The sequence below is a fragment of the Panthera uncia genome, chromosome E3, assembly GCF_023721935.1.
Source record: "Panthera uncia isolate 11264 chromosome E3, Puncia_PCG_1.0, whole genome shotgun sequence".
NCBI classification, from domain to species: Eukaryota; Metazoa; Chordata; class Mammalia; order Carnivora; family Felidae; genus Panthera; species Panthera uncia.
Genome location: NC_064815.1, coordinates 27,620,397 through 27,634,907, shown reverse-complemented (window position 1 = coordinate 27,634,907; position 14,511 = coordinate 27,620,397). Strand labels below are relative to the sequence as shown.

General features: G+C 42.5%; 1 protein-coding gene across 5 annotated transcripts in view; it reads left to right on the top strand.

The window, feature by feature from the left end:
* LOC125928549 (cytochrome P450 3A12) overlaps positions 1-14,511 on the top strand; it is a 134,677-nt gene that overhangs the window by 24,554 nt on the left and 95,612 nt on the right. For 2 of the 5 annotated variants that reach the window (XM_049639274.1, XM_049639273.1), the window contains exons 1-3: positions 7,921-9,328; positions 11,206-11,299; positions 13,279-13,331. In XM_049639274.1, the coding sequence (XP_049495231.1) occupies positions 9,258-9,328; positions 11,206-11,299; positions 13,279-13,331 (218 nt within the window). In that variant the 5' untranslated portion in view covers positions 7,921-9,257. Of the gene's footprint in view, positions 1-7,920; positions 9,329-11,205; positions 11,300-13,278; positions 13,332-14,511 lie in introns of those variants that run through there. The other 3 variants (XM_049639272.1, XM_049639275.1, XM_049639276.1) reach the window with 3 other exon arrangements.

Here is a 14,511-nt window from a genome sequence, read left to right as displayed (position 1 = left end):
TGTGTGTGTGTGTGTGTATGTGTGTGTGTGTGTGTGTGTGTACCACCTCCTCTTCTTTACCCATTCATCATTCGATGGTTGATGGACATTTGGGTTCTTTCCATAATTTCTCTGTTGTAGATAATGCTGCTATAAACATAGGGGTGCACATATCCCTTTGAGTTAGTATTTTTGTATTCTTAAAAAAAATTTATTTTAATGTTTATTTTTGAAAGACAGAGTATGAGCAGGGAAGGGGCAGAGAGAGAGGGAGACACAGAAACCAAAGCAGGCTCCAGGCTCTGAGCTGTCAGCACAGAACCTGACATGGGGCTTTAACTCATGATCCCCGAGATCATGACCTGAGCTGAAGTTGGATGCTCGACTGACTGAGGCACCCAGGTGCCCCAGTACTTTTGTATTCTTTAGGTAATTGCTGGACCATAGGATAGTTCTAATTTTAACTTTATGAGGAAACTCCATACTGTTTTTCTTTTTTTTTTCCAATATATGAAATTTATTGACTAATTGGTTTCCATACAACACCCAGTGCTCATCCCAAATGGTACCCTCCTCAACACCCAAGTGACTGCACCAGTTTCTGTTCCCACTGACATACGAGAGGGTTCCCCTTTCAGGGCATCTGGGTGGCTCACTAGGATGAATGTCCAACTCTTGATTTCGGCTTAGGTCATGATCTCACATTTGTGGGATAGAGCCTCATGTTGGGCTCTGTGATGACATTGTGGAGCCTGCTTGGAATTCTCCCTCTGCCTTTTTCTCTGCCCCTCCCCTGCTTGTGCTCCCTCCCCCAGTCTCAAAATAAATAAATATTTTTTTAAAAAAACATTCCCCATCCTCCATTCTCCACATCCTTGCCAACACCTTTTGTTTTCTGTGTTGTTAATTTAGACATTCTAACAGATGTGAGGTATCTCATTGTAGTTTTGATTTGTATTTCCCTGATGATGAATGATATTGAACATCTTTTTATATGTCTGTTATCCATCTGTATGTCTTCTTTGGAAAGTGTCTATTCATGTGTTCTGCCCATTTTTAATTGGATTATTTGTTTTGGGGGCATGGCATTTTACAAGTTATTTATATATTTTGGATGCTATTTTCTCTCATATTCTTAACCATTTTGGTTGCACAAAGTTGAGATCCCAGAAATTTTACACTTGATTAAACACTAGTGTGGTAGAGCCCCTCCTTAAGGAATGTGGTGAAAACCTCAAGACATGGGAGGGCAACCTGGCTATGTGTGCATATGTGACTCTGTAACATAGACCGCCCAATCAGGCTGTATGTCTGTATGTTACCATTTATGGGAGACAAAGACATAGAAATTGTGTAAAAGACTACACCCTACCGTGCTCGGGGCTCAGTTTTTCGGGTATGATCCCACTGACCCTGTGCTGGCAGGAAGAACTTTGCTTCCTGGAAAGAAAAGCCTCAGTGTCACAATTCTTGGTCCTGTTACACTAGGATAGCTATAAAAATAAAAAAGGGGAGTGCCGGGGTGGCTCAGTCAGTTGAGCATCCAACTCTTGGTTTCACCTCAGGTCATGATCTCATGGTTTGTGGGATGGAGCACCATGTGGGTCTCTGTGCTGAGCATGGAACCTGCTTGGGATTCTCTCTCTCCCTCTCCCCCTTTCCCTTGCTCTCTCTCTCTCTCTAAAATTAAAAAAAAAGTTAAGAAAAATAAAAAAATAAAAAAGGAAAATAGCAAGTATTGGTGAGGTTGTGGACAAAATGAACCCTCATACATCATTGGTGGGAACATAAGATGGTGTAGCCACTGTGGAATACAGTTTGGCAGTTCCTCAGAAAGTTAAACATAGAACTACTATATGACCCATCAATTCTACTCCTAGTTAAAAACCTAAGAAAATTGACAAGTTTCTCAAAGAAACACATCTACCTGTATGTTCATAGCAGCACTATTCACAAGAGCCAAAAGGTGGAAACAATGGAAATTAATGGATGAATGTGATGCAGGCTGGTTGGCTCGGTGGTTTCTGCACAGGACCAGCCAAGAGGGTCCTTGGCCTTGCTCAGGATGGAAATCAAACTTCAAGCCAAGAGGAAGTGAGAGCAGAGTTTATAAAAGACATAGAGTGTAGTTACAGACAGAGTGGCCTAGAGACTCAGAAAGGAAAGAAGAGTGAGGCTCCTCTTTGCTTGGGGTCTGGGGTTTTATTGAGTATGGTGGTCCGATGCTGGAATCTTCTTAGTAATCCAGAAACAAAGGCGGGTGTCCTCCATAACTCACTGATACCCTGGAGCCAGGATTTTTGGTGAGTCAGTGGTCTTGGAAAACATTTATGATAACCCCACCCAGTCGCTCCTTAGATATTGTCTGTTGTGCTGGAAGACTCCAAGGAAATCATTAACTTCATGACCTTTACAAGGAGGACATTATCTGTTCTATAAGGCAGGCGTATGTAAGGTGGGGTCTAGATCCTAGCAGGAACAGAAGCAGGAAAAGGAGCCAAAAAGCAGTTTTTCATGGGGTCCTGTTAGTTTCCTGGTTTCAAATAGGTAAACAAATTGTGGTATATATGGTGAGAAATTGACATGATGAGTCATTTGAAAATGGAGCTGAAGCAGGCACTGCAGAGAAACTGCCTAACCAGCATAGTTTGAACTGGGCCAAAACCTCTGGACCAGGAAAAATGGCAGGTTTTTTTTAAACTTTATTTTTTATTTTTTAAGATTTACATCCAAATTAGTTAGCATATAGTGCAACAATGATTTCAGGAGTAGATTCCTTAATGCCCCTTACCCATTTAGCTGATCCCCTCCCCACAATCCTTCCAGTAACCCTCAGTTTGTTCTCCATATTTATGAGTCTTTTCTGTTTTGTCCCCCTCCCTGTTTTTATGTTATTTTTGTTTCCCTGCACTTATGTTCATCTGTTTTGTCTCTTAAAGTCCTCATATGAGTAACGTCATATGGTTTTTGTCTTTCTCTGACTAATTTCACTTAGCATAATACCCTCCAGTTCCATTCACGTAGTTGCAAATGGCAAGATTTCATTCTTTTTGATTGCCAAGTAATACTCCTTTGTATATATAGACCACATTTTCTTTATCCATTCATCCACTGATGGACATTTGGGCTCTTTCCATACTTTGGCTATTGTTGACAGTGCTGCTATAAATATGGGGGTGCATGTGTCCCTTCGAAACAGCACACCTGTATCCCGTGGATAAATGCCTACTAGTGCAGTTGCTGGGTCATAGGGTAGTTCTATTTTTAGTTTTTTGAGGAACCCCCATACTGTTTTCCAGAGTAGCTGCACCAGCTTGCATTCCCACCAACAATGCAAAAGAGATCCTCTTTCTCTGCATCCTCCTCAACATCTGTTGTTGCCCGAGTTGTTAATGTTAGCCATTCTGACAGGTGTAAAGTGGTATCTCATTGTGGTTTTGATTTGTATTTCCCTGATGATGAGTGATGTGGAGCATTTTTTCATGTGTCGGTTGGCCATCTGGATGTCTTCTTTGGAGAAGTATCTATTCGTGTCTTTTGCCCATTTCTTCACTGGATTATTTGTTTTTTGGGTGTTGAGTTTGATAAGTTCTTTATAGATTTTGGATACTAACCCTTTATCTGATATGTCATTTGCAAATATCTTCTCCCATTCTGTCAGTTGCTTTTAGTTTTGCTGATTGTTTCCTTCACTGTGCAGAAGCTTTTTATTTTGATGAGGTCCCAGTAGTTCATTTTTGCTTTTGTTTCCCTTGCCTCCGAAGATGTGTTGAGTAAGAAGTTGCTGTGGCCAAGGTCAAAGAGGTTTTTGCCTGCTTTCTCCTGGAAGATTTTGATGGCATCCTGTCTTACATTTAGGTCTTTCACCCATTTTGAATTTATTATTGTGTATGATGTAAGAAAGTGGTCCAGGTTCATTCTTCTTCATGTTGCTCTCCAGTTTTCCTAGCACCACTTACTGAAGAGACTGTCTTTATTCCATTGGATATTCTTTCCTGCTTTGTCAGAGATGACTTGGCCATATGTTTGTGGGTCCATTTCTGGGTTCTCTATTCTGTACCATTGATCTGAGTGTCTGTTCTTGTGGTAGTACCATACTGTCTTGATGACTACAGCTTTGTAGTACAGCTTGAAGTCTGGATTGTGATAAAATGCCAGTTGTTTTAAGCAATTGCTTAAGAAGTCAAAGGGATTGCAAGACTGATAGTTATGAACTTTCTGAAGATAAAACCATCAGTCAGTCAATATATAACTCAAAGTAGCCTAGCTTGTAAAACCCCCTAGAAAACTTTTTTTCCCCTTCAACTCATAAAATTGACCCCTTCTCTTTTCTCATAAAACCCCCTTGCTTTCATCTTAAAGTGGGACTATGTTTGGGTTTCTACCTGAATCTGCTCTCCCTAAATTGCAGTTATCTTATCTCAAATAAACCCTGGTTTGCCTTTCACTGTGACTTGTTATTTTTAGGTTGGCAGTTTATATCACAGGATGTTATTCAGCCATGAAAGGGATGAAGTACTGATACGTGCCTGAGCAGGAAGGAGTCTCGAAAACATTTGTCCTCAGTAAAAGAAGTGCTCAAAAGAAACAGGACCCAATGGAGTCACTCATGTTAAACCCCACCAAGACTTAATACCAAATCCAATTGTAGTTTCTGCCTCTCCCAGGAGTGGAATTTTACACCAGTCGGTCTGGAATTTCCTGATCAGCGCTGGTGAGGCCATCTGCCTGATAAAACTTCCTGCCTTCCCTTAAGGGAAGGTAACTTTGCCTAAAATAATACACTATTTTTTTAATGTTTATTTTTGAGAGAGAGAGAGCAAGAGAGAGTGAGTGCACAAGCGGGGAAGGGGCAGAGAGAGAGGGAGACACAGAAATCGAAGCAGGCTCCAGGTTCTGAGCTGTCAGCACAAAGCCTGATGTGGGTCTTGAACCCACGAATCGTGAGATCATGACCTGAGCCAAAGTTGGAAGCTCAAGTGACTGAGCCACCCAGGCGCCCCTAAAATAACACACTCTTAACTTCCTGTCCCACATCCTTCTGTCTGAAAAATCCTTCCATTTCATATAGCTCCTGGAAGTTTACTTCTGTTTATTAAATGGGATGCTGCTGATTTGTGAATTGTTGAATAAAGCCAATTAGATCTTTAAATTTAAGTTAATAGGGGCCACATATTACATGACTCCATTTGTATGAAACCTTTAGTGTGGGCAAATCCGTAAAGACAGAATGTAGATCCATGGTTGCCAGGGGTGAGGAAAGGAGAAAGTGGGAGAATCTGCTTAATGGGCACAGGATTTTATTTTGGAGTAATAGAAATGCTTTCAGAACTAGATAGAGGTAGTTGTTGTACAGCATTGTGAATGTACTGTTAAAAAAATGAAATTCAACTGAGTAAATTTGAAAATCTCATTGGCTTTATTAAGCAATTCATGAATCTTCAGGCAACATCCTATCTAGCAAGTAGAGAGATTCTTTGAGGAGTTGTACAACATGGAAGATTTTTATAGGCAGGAGGTGGGCAAGGAAGTTATTAGCAAAAGAAAAGTTTGTTTCAGCAAGGTCATCCAACCTAGGGGAAAGGGCAGGGTCTTATTAGGTAGATTATCTCATCTTCCTCTGGGGATTCTAGAGGGGCCCATGTGACAGATTACCTCACTGGTGCTGACCAGAAGATTCCTGACTGACTGGTTAAGACAACGTTGCTTGGAGAGGTTGAAATTGCAGTTAAGATACATATTAAGCCCTGGTTTGGTGTCTTGGCCTAGCATAAATGACTCCATCTTGGGCTTGTGGTTTTTCCCTTAAGCAGTACTAGTGACACTGAATTGTTCACTTTAAAATGGTTAATTTTACATTATATGACTTCTACTTCAACAAATATTTTGAAACCAAGAAATTACCCTAACAAGTGTAAGAAAGGTCACTGTGGTACCTGCCAAGCCCAGTGGCTTTTTCCTGAGGTCCTGCCCAGTCTCCAGCCCCCTGCTGACCAGAGTAGGCCTTAGCCCTGGCCCTGAAAGCAAAGAATGCTTACCTGGGGCTGTGGTGTGATTAATTCCTTATTAGCAGCCATAAAAGTCAGCTTGATTTAGACACTGTACCTTGCAACCAAGAAATGACAAACATACTCAGCAATGATAATGATGGTAAGCTGGCCATTATAAAAGCCTGAAATGCCCTCTCTTTTCTTTCTCTGACCAAATACTTCTCTGTCCCTGGTACAACACGTGCCACCTCCTCTGGGAACCCACTCCCTTCCTGCCCACCCCCTACTCCCGCCCCTGCCCCACATCCCACTTGTCTCTGCCTTCCCCAAGCTCCTGATGCCTTCTTTTGGAAGTGTCTGACTACAGTGGAGTACCCCACCTAGGGCCTTTGCGTAAGTGCCCTTTGTAATAGTCTTGTTCACACTTTGCCCCCAGGGTGTGTCATAGCACTAGGTAGAGTGAAGACTGATTCAGACTGATAGAGAGGTCTCCATGGCCCTGAGAATAACCACATGACCAACCAAAATTGGCTGGAGCTCGAGAGTAGGGTGCACTTGGTGAGGCAGGGTGTCTGGAAAAAATCAGTGGGCTTGGCAGCTACTCATGTATCTTTTGGAATTCCTTGGAACAACAGGCAAAAATGTTTGATGAGTGTTTATTTTCTAGGGAGATACGTCATTACTTTCATCTGATTATCAGAGAAGCCTGTGTTCTAACGAAAGATCAAGAACTCCAGCTTGTAAACCTAGATGATCTTGGCCAAAGGATTGGCCCTCTCCTCTGGTCCTCTCCTTTCCCCTCTGCCCATTGCTAGTCAGTTCAGGAAGTTTTACAAGGCAGAAAAATATTTAATTTTTTCAGTAATTTTTGAACTGTTTACCATGGGATCCCCAGTCTGGGTTCTTGACAAAAACAAGTACTGATGTTTTTCCCATTTGCAGCAAAAAGTTAATTGATGAGATTTTCTTTATTTAAAAACAGTTACTATTTTTGAAAAGGCTGTATGTGCATAAAGTAAAACATTAAAGTGGTATAAGAAGAAAGTGCTTTTATACTATGAAGAGTGATATTTTCTGTAGGTTTTTTGGGAGATACTTTAATCATGTTAAGAAAGTTCCCTATTAGTACTTTAAAACTTTTTTTATATTATAAATGGGAGTTGAGTATTATCAAATACTTTTTCTAAAACTATTTTGATGATAAGACTTTTCTTATTTAATTTGTTAATGTGGAAACTGATATTTCTATTTTTCTCTATTAGCCACCCTTGAGTTCCAGGGTCAAATCCAACTTGGTCACAGTGTATTAAGTTTGCTGGCCAAGGGTCAGGCCAGTTAGGAGATCAACTATTGGGAGCAACTGATAGATGACCCATGAGCTGGACCCAGGCAATTGGAGGCTACTCACCCTCTCCTCTGTCCTTGGAATGTGTATTTTTCTGTTTTCCCCATTCCCAGAAATAGTCCCAAAGACACAGCCTTGACATAGTGATGTGGTACTGAGTCTATCTGGACCATACACATGACTGAACCCATCATAGCTGAGCATGGGTTTTTGAGGCAGATCAAAGAGTATTAGTTCCCACAGAGGTCTGGTTTCCAAGTAAAATAAAAAAAGCTTTGTGTTTAGGTGAAACTTTGTGTTAGGTAAGGCTTTGTGTTTATTAGCTTTATCAGGCATCAAGAGCATTAAGTCTTATCAAGCATCTAGAATTAGCAGATGACATGAATCTTTCCTTGTTTGCACATATTCTATGTACCTCTCTGCTGGGGAACATAGAAAGGGACATCCCACCCAACAATATTCTTAGTACCATCTTGACTAGCATCTGTTTTTCCTATTGAGATGAGGCAGAGTCCTGTGACCTGGAAGACAGAGAAGGCAGGTGCTTTCCATGGGTCTCCATGGATTAGGAACAGAATTATAACCAATTTGTTGTGGGTCTCATTATTTCCCGTAGTGACCCTTATTAGGGAAGGGCAAACGTTGATTATCAGTACGGTAGAGTGCAGAAGACTTTTCAGTCTCTGTGTTCGCTTATTTACAATATATTCTTGTGATCAATAACTGTTGGGAAGCTAATTGCAGTCACTGAGTCTCAGTATCTATGAATGCAAACTGGAGATAATAGCATGACCCTTTGGAATGATGCCCAGTGAAGGCACCAAAAGGGGGAAGAAATATTTCAGAATTCCTGGGACTTTCTCTTCTACTTTTCCTGAGGATCATCTTCCAGCTCCCCATGTCTGTCCTGTGTTGGTATTCCAGCTTGGAGCCACTTCTTTCTTAATTACCTTTTTGTAGGGCTCCATTGTCTCAGAGAATCCAGAGGTATGCCACGCAGTCAATCCATGGTTTCTCAGGACACGCAGACAAAGAACATGGGTCAGATTGATGTTAATGAGCCAGTGTAATTTCTAGATGCCCTGTTATCGATTTCTCCCATTAGGTATCTAGCATGGTCACTAACGATCCTCCCAGAAAGGATATACTGGAAGCCCAGTAATTTAACCTCTACCAACTCAACTCCATCAACCTTTCTGAATGCCCCCTGAGCATATAGCGCTTTGTTGGAGACTAAGGACATAATTTTTATGACTATTTTGACTGTGCCTGTGAGAAACTTTCTATCTGTAAGGCAAATAGGGGTGGAGACCAATGAGAGGGGTGGAGAGGACAGAGAACAAGAAAAGAACTTGGGCTCATAAGACAGAAATTTCCCAGAGAAAGAAGTGGTTATATCTGTTCAAGGAGATTGGTGAGGAAAAACCCCAAAATAGGGGCTTCTGTCGCAGCTGGATTTGAGGAGGAGTAAGATCCTTCTAGGATACACAGGGACATTTCTAGGCAGAGGAAACTACATGAGTAAACATGAGTAGACCCAGGTTGTTTGAAGGAGTTCAAGTATTTTGGAGTGCAGGCAGCCATGAGGACAAGGACAGGTTAGAGACTTAAGAACAGTGACTTTACCTGAGTTTCTCAAACCTTTGAGATTACTGATAACACTGAGTTGTTTATTGATTTCCCGCAGAATATGAACTCAAAGGTCAAACTGGGAGTGTCCATGATGCTTTGCCAACACTTCGTGGGTGGGGAGGCACCTTCAGGTGGAGCACAGGTAGCTGTTATACCAGCTGGGGCTCCAGTCCCACCCCCTCTTCAATATATACATTCCAGCCTCACTGAATCACTGCTGGTGGGAAGGAAAGCTCCACACGCACAGGCCAGCAAAGACTGGCTTACACTGCTGAAAGAGAGTAGAGGAGATTCACAGAGGGAAAGTGGCCATGGACCTGATCCCAAGCTTTTCCACAGAAACCTGGCTTCTCCTGGCTACCAGCCTGGTGCTTCTCTATCTGTGAGTAACTGTTCAGGCTCATCGCCTCTGGAACCTTGCTAATCAGCAACCTCTACCCCTTTTTCTTGTCTGTTCTGTGGATGAAGAGTTAACAAAAGGAAGTTCCTGAAGTGTTGGGTGCTTCAAACAAGCTAGAAACACATAAGGGGTTATTATTGATGTCCCTCAGATCTGCGGAAGGAGTACCCCCATGCCCCAACTCCAATTTCTGTAGTTAGGAGGGCTGAGAGATATTATTTGCTCCTGGCGATGATCTTCTGATTCAGCCCCTGTTGGGACCTAGACCCATCAAGCAGAATTCACAGAGACAGATTAAAATCAATAGGCCCCTGTGCTCAGGGTCCTCATCCCCATCTCAAGATCTGGGGATTCTGGAGGCAGAGGACTGACTTGGGTCTTGCCTCATTATATTCACCTTCCTGCTCTGTGTCTGCTAAGGACACATGTAAAAGGATTGGGCCTGTGTCTCTCAGGTGGCTCCTGCTCCCCTCCCTCTTACCACCAAGCATCGTGTACACAAGTGCACCCAGACTTCCAGGGTGGCTGGACATGCCTCACCTTCCTCTTCAGAGTGGACTCTTCCCTCTTTTCTGTGCCCCTCTCCTGGCCACTCCCCGACCTTGTAATATGCAGAACTCCTTACCCTAAATGAGTACCTTTAGAGCTGAAGAGACTTGGCAGAAATCTTGAAATTTTATTCATTTCAGGTTTTCCTTCTAGTGTCTGGGAAGTTTAGCATCAGTATAGAGATTTCTTCCTCCCTCAATATGAAATCTGCCAGCAGGCTGCAAAGACATAGCCCTGAAAGCAAATTTGGATATTAAATATGTTTTTTCCCTCTATGTTACAGTACAGGAGGAAAATCAAAATCATTAGCAGAGGAATTCCTTTCAGTGGTGGGTTTCCCAGTATCCTGGAACAGGTTGGGAAAGGACTTAGTTTCCAACTTCAGTCCCCCTTCAGTGCAGCTCAAGAGAACCAGAATGTCTGACAACAGAGACTTACGTGGAGCTGAAAGCATCCCACTTTTCTATGAGGCCAGTTGAGGCTGGGACACAGTTTTAATTGTACAGAAATAAGAACACTGGTTGCTCCAGGCCTCTATAAAGATAGATTCAAGTAGGATCAGACCCCAGGGGCCCCTGAGTGGCCCCACTGGTTGAGTGTCCAACTATGATTTGCGCTCAGGTCATGATCCCATGGTCATGGGATAGAGTCCTGCATTGAGCTCTGTACCGAGTGTAAGATTCTCTCTCTTTCTCTCCCTCTCTTCCTTGCTCATGCTTTCTCTCTCTCTCAAAAAGAAAAACACAAAACAAAAAAGGACCCCAGACCCCAAATAGCAACAGGGACTACAAGGAAGGAAAAGAAGAAAGGTCTCTGAGCAAACTGTTAAGAACATTTTGATATAGACTCTCAGCAACCCTCTGTTACTGAGTGGATATAATTAAGCAAACTCTCATCATTGGAGCAGAAAAAATTTTTTCTCTTCCTTCCTAGAATGACAATCTCTAAAATCCTGGAAGAGTCATTTACTAAATAGGCATGAATGAATTTCCTGGAAGAATTCAGCATGAACTTTTCAGGAGATCTCAAGTATGGAAACATTTTTCAAGTGTTCAGTCTAGGATTGGGACTGTTAAATTTTCAGCTGCTCTTAGCTAATCATCATCATTATTATTACTGTTTGGGGTCTACAGTGGAGAAGGGAAAGGAGATGATGAATGAATGTAACAATTGCCATTGAAATTGACGTTATTATTTCTTCCCTACGTGTTACCTCCTCTCTTACCTGTTCTGGTTCTGCATCAGTGATGGGCCAGTCCCTGCACCTCTTCCACCATCCCTGTGACCAGGCTTTCTCTTTAACTTTATAGATATGGGACCCACACACATGGACTTTTTAAGAAGCTGGGAATTCCTGGGCCAAAACCTCTGCCTTTTTTGGGAACTGCTCTGGGGTACCGTCAGGTGGGTGTTGTTTGAGCTCCCAGCTCCCTCTTTTGCTTCTTATGGTTGCAAATTCCAGCTTAGTTCCATATTAAAAATACTCCTCAGCAGGAAGTTCTTAGGTTTCAGCAGGAAGTTCTTAGGTTTCAGACTTTCCAGAAATGGTGTCATAGTCTCCACCCAGCATATGGCCAGGTGCACCCCAGGGCTCTCTCTTGTCTGTTCTTAGGAGCCTCAGGTTTCCCCTGCGCTGGCAGTCCAGATCTCTGGCTGATGCAGCACAGGACTTGCTGTTCCAACTTGGAGCATCGTGAAGAGTTCTTTGGCAGGTGCAGGTTCCCATGAAGGCATAATTGTACTTGTTATTAGTTGAAAAGTGTCAAGGGGTTCCCTGGTGGTGGCTCATTAGGCTCTGTATGCTAGAGTCAGACTTTCCTGTTCATAGCATGAACTCTGAGTAGCCTTTTGGTTTTCCTGGATGGCTCTGGAACTTCAGTTTATGGGCAGCTCCAGATTCACCTTTGGGGAGTTTGCACATACTTGAATTCTCCTAAGAATTGCCAACCCCCTGCAGTTATTTTAATGACTCTAACCCATCATTTGCTAATGGTGACAGCTTTTGGGATTTGAGTAGTTGAACCAGAACTTTCTGTTTTACTTCTCTTCCTTCAAAGGAGATACCTATGGGTGAGTCTGAGCAGGGAGGGGGTCTAACTGAGGCAAGATGTTGCTTGTCTATTGACTTCAGATTTTAACCTCCAAATGAATTGCGTGTGTGTGTGTGGGTGTGGGTGTGGGTGGGTGTGGGTGTGGGTGTGGGTGTTTTATTTTTCACACAAAGGTAGAACCACTCATACAAAATCACTAGAAAAGAGTTGTTTTGACAAAACTATTACACTTGATCTTAGCCAAAAGGCCGAGAAGCGATTGACAAAACTATTAAAGATTTAAAGTAACTGAGTGGAATGTACTAGCAGACACACAGACTGAATGTTGAGGAGCCATATGGTTAATCCAGCTCTGATGCCTCATCCCAGGCCTGGCTCCTGAACAGAAGGTAGAAGCTCATGTCCAGAAGACAAGTAGGCAGAGTCTATATTACACACTGCTCTCTGCCTCAGAGTTCCTTTCCCACAGACCTGAGGCTTGTTCCTCAGATTCCACTTCTCCTGGCCTTCAGTGCCCAGTTATCGTTAAGAACTTCCTGGCCTTTTTCCTCTCTGAAAAAGCAATAATCTCCTTTCCACTTTTCCCAGATCAACTCCTTAGTACATGAACCCACATTTTGGACCCTGTTTTGCATAGTTAAAACATCAAAATTACTGCTGAAACATAGAGACAGGAAGTTTTGTTGTTTCCTGATTTTGAAGTGACATAAGTGAAAACTCAGAGCAAGTGTTTTAATTTGCACCATCTTTTGTGGATTGGTGGCACCGTCCCCTCTTTTCTGTGTGAGAACTGGAAGTGAGTCCACTTTGTCATTCCTCCATTCATCTCTCACTTTCTCACTCAACAAACACGTGTTAGACTTCATGTAGATCTGCTAGACTGAAAGAGGGCACAGGTGTCTTAATTTCCTAAATCTTCTGGAAATCTAGTAAGGCTCATGAGATCAATGAACAAGGGGCCATGCTGACCTTCCCTCAGCTTCCATTTCCTCACATGTCCCTGAAGATAATAATTCAGATGGTTATGACATTTAGAGACACCCATGCACAAGCCAAACATGTCAGAAAGACAGGTTACAGGGTCTTCATAGATGGGCTAAGATGTTCAGTATCTACAGTACTAGCAGACAACTCAAGAGAGACTTGAACTTCTCCATTTCATATTTGCTGTTTTCTCCTTTCCCATAAGATGCCTGTGAATAAGAGCTTCCCTCTATCTGCCAATGAGAGGTAGTAAGCCACATTTCATGCGATCTGAGTTGTTTTTGTGTCCTTTAGAGGTAGGGCTCAGTATATTTAATTTGTTTTAATATGTTTCGTTTCTCCTTGCAGGGTTTTTGTGAATTTGATGAGAAATGTTTTAGAACGTATGGAAGAATGTGGGGGTGAGTAATCTGGAAACTTCCAGTGGATAGGCTTGTTATGATGAGGCCCTCACAGTGTAGACAGTCTCAGTCGAGAGCCCCTTGGGATGAAGCCCTCTAATTAAAACTCCTGAAACCTCCCCTTCCCAGGATTGCATGTGTGACAAGGTGGACAAGTCCAAATACGAATCGGGTCTGGAGAGCTGCAGGGTATCCTTTATATTTTGGATTAATATGTGCTTTTGATAGAAGGGCTTTTGTAAACAGAATGGAAAACCATTTCTGCTCAGCTCTTTTCTTACTCTGTCTGCAAGTGTGTAGTTTGTTTTGTTTTGCATTTTAGTACTAAGCCAAGACTTTCCAATAGAACTATAGTCAAGTATTTCTTTTTCCAATTCTATAGACTGGAAGAGATGTAGGAAATTTCTAAAGCACAGTATTTCCCTGGTGGGCTGATGGACTTGGGATTTTGTAGTATGGCCTCGGCGGCTTGCAGTGGATGCTCCCAATGAGGTTGGCTAGAGGTTTGCTGAAGCAGTGTGAGAGGTATAGTGTGGTGCTGGGCTGCTCACAGCCAGTGTTGTACCTCTTTATCTTCTCTGGTCAAGTCCTCAGAATCCATAGGGCTCTGCTGAGTTGGTGTGGCCTATAAGCAACATGAAGGAATAGAGAGAACACAGATCTCTGGATTGCCACTGGTTTATCTCCAGTGTCCTTCCTACATTCAGTACTGGTCAGCTCTGGCTAGAGTCAGTAAATGGTTCTCATGCTTGGCTATGGATAAGGACCACCTAGGAGGGCTTGCTAAAAATGCATATTCTTGGTTTCCATCCTCCATTAACACAGAATTTGGAGGATGTGGGGTGGGGTGCAAGAATCCGAATTTAACTGGTAGTAGAAGTGAGATCATGAAAAGAGAGGGTAACTCCAAACCACTGTCCCTTGTCCACGCTTGTCTTGTTTTAACAAAGATGTAGGAATCACCCAAGAAAGATGATCAGGTTGATGGGAGAGCTGACCTAAGTGCCACTTCAGTAACTACTATCACTGCTTCAACACTAAATATACTTGATTTGCACTGAAACCTTCTGAGTTTTAGAATACTTTTTGCAGATGGGGAGCATTTAGTGCAGTGGTTCTCCTCCATTTTTATATCTGATCACAAAGCATTTGAAGTTCCTCTGTGACATCAAAGGAAGAA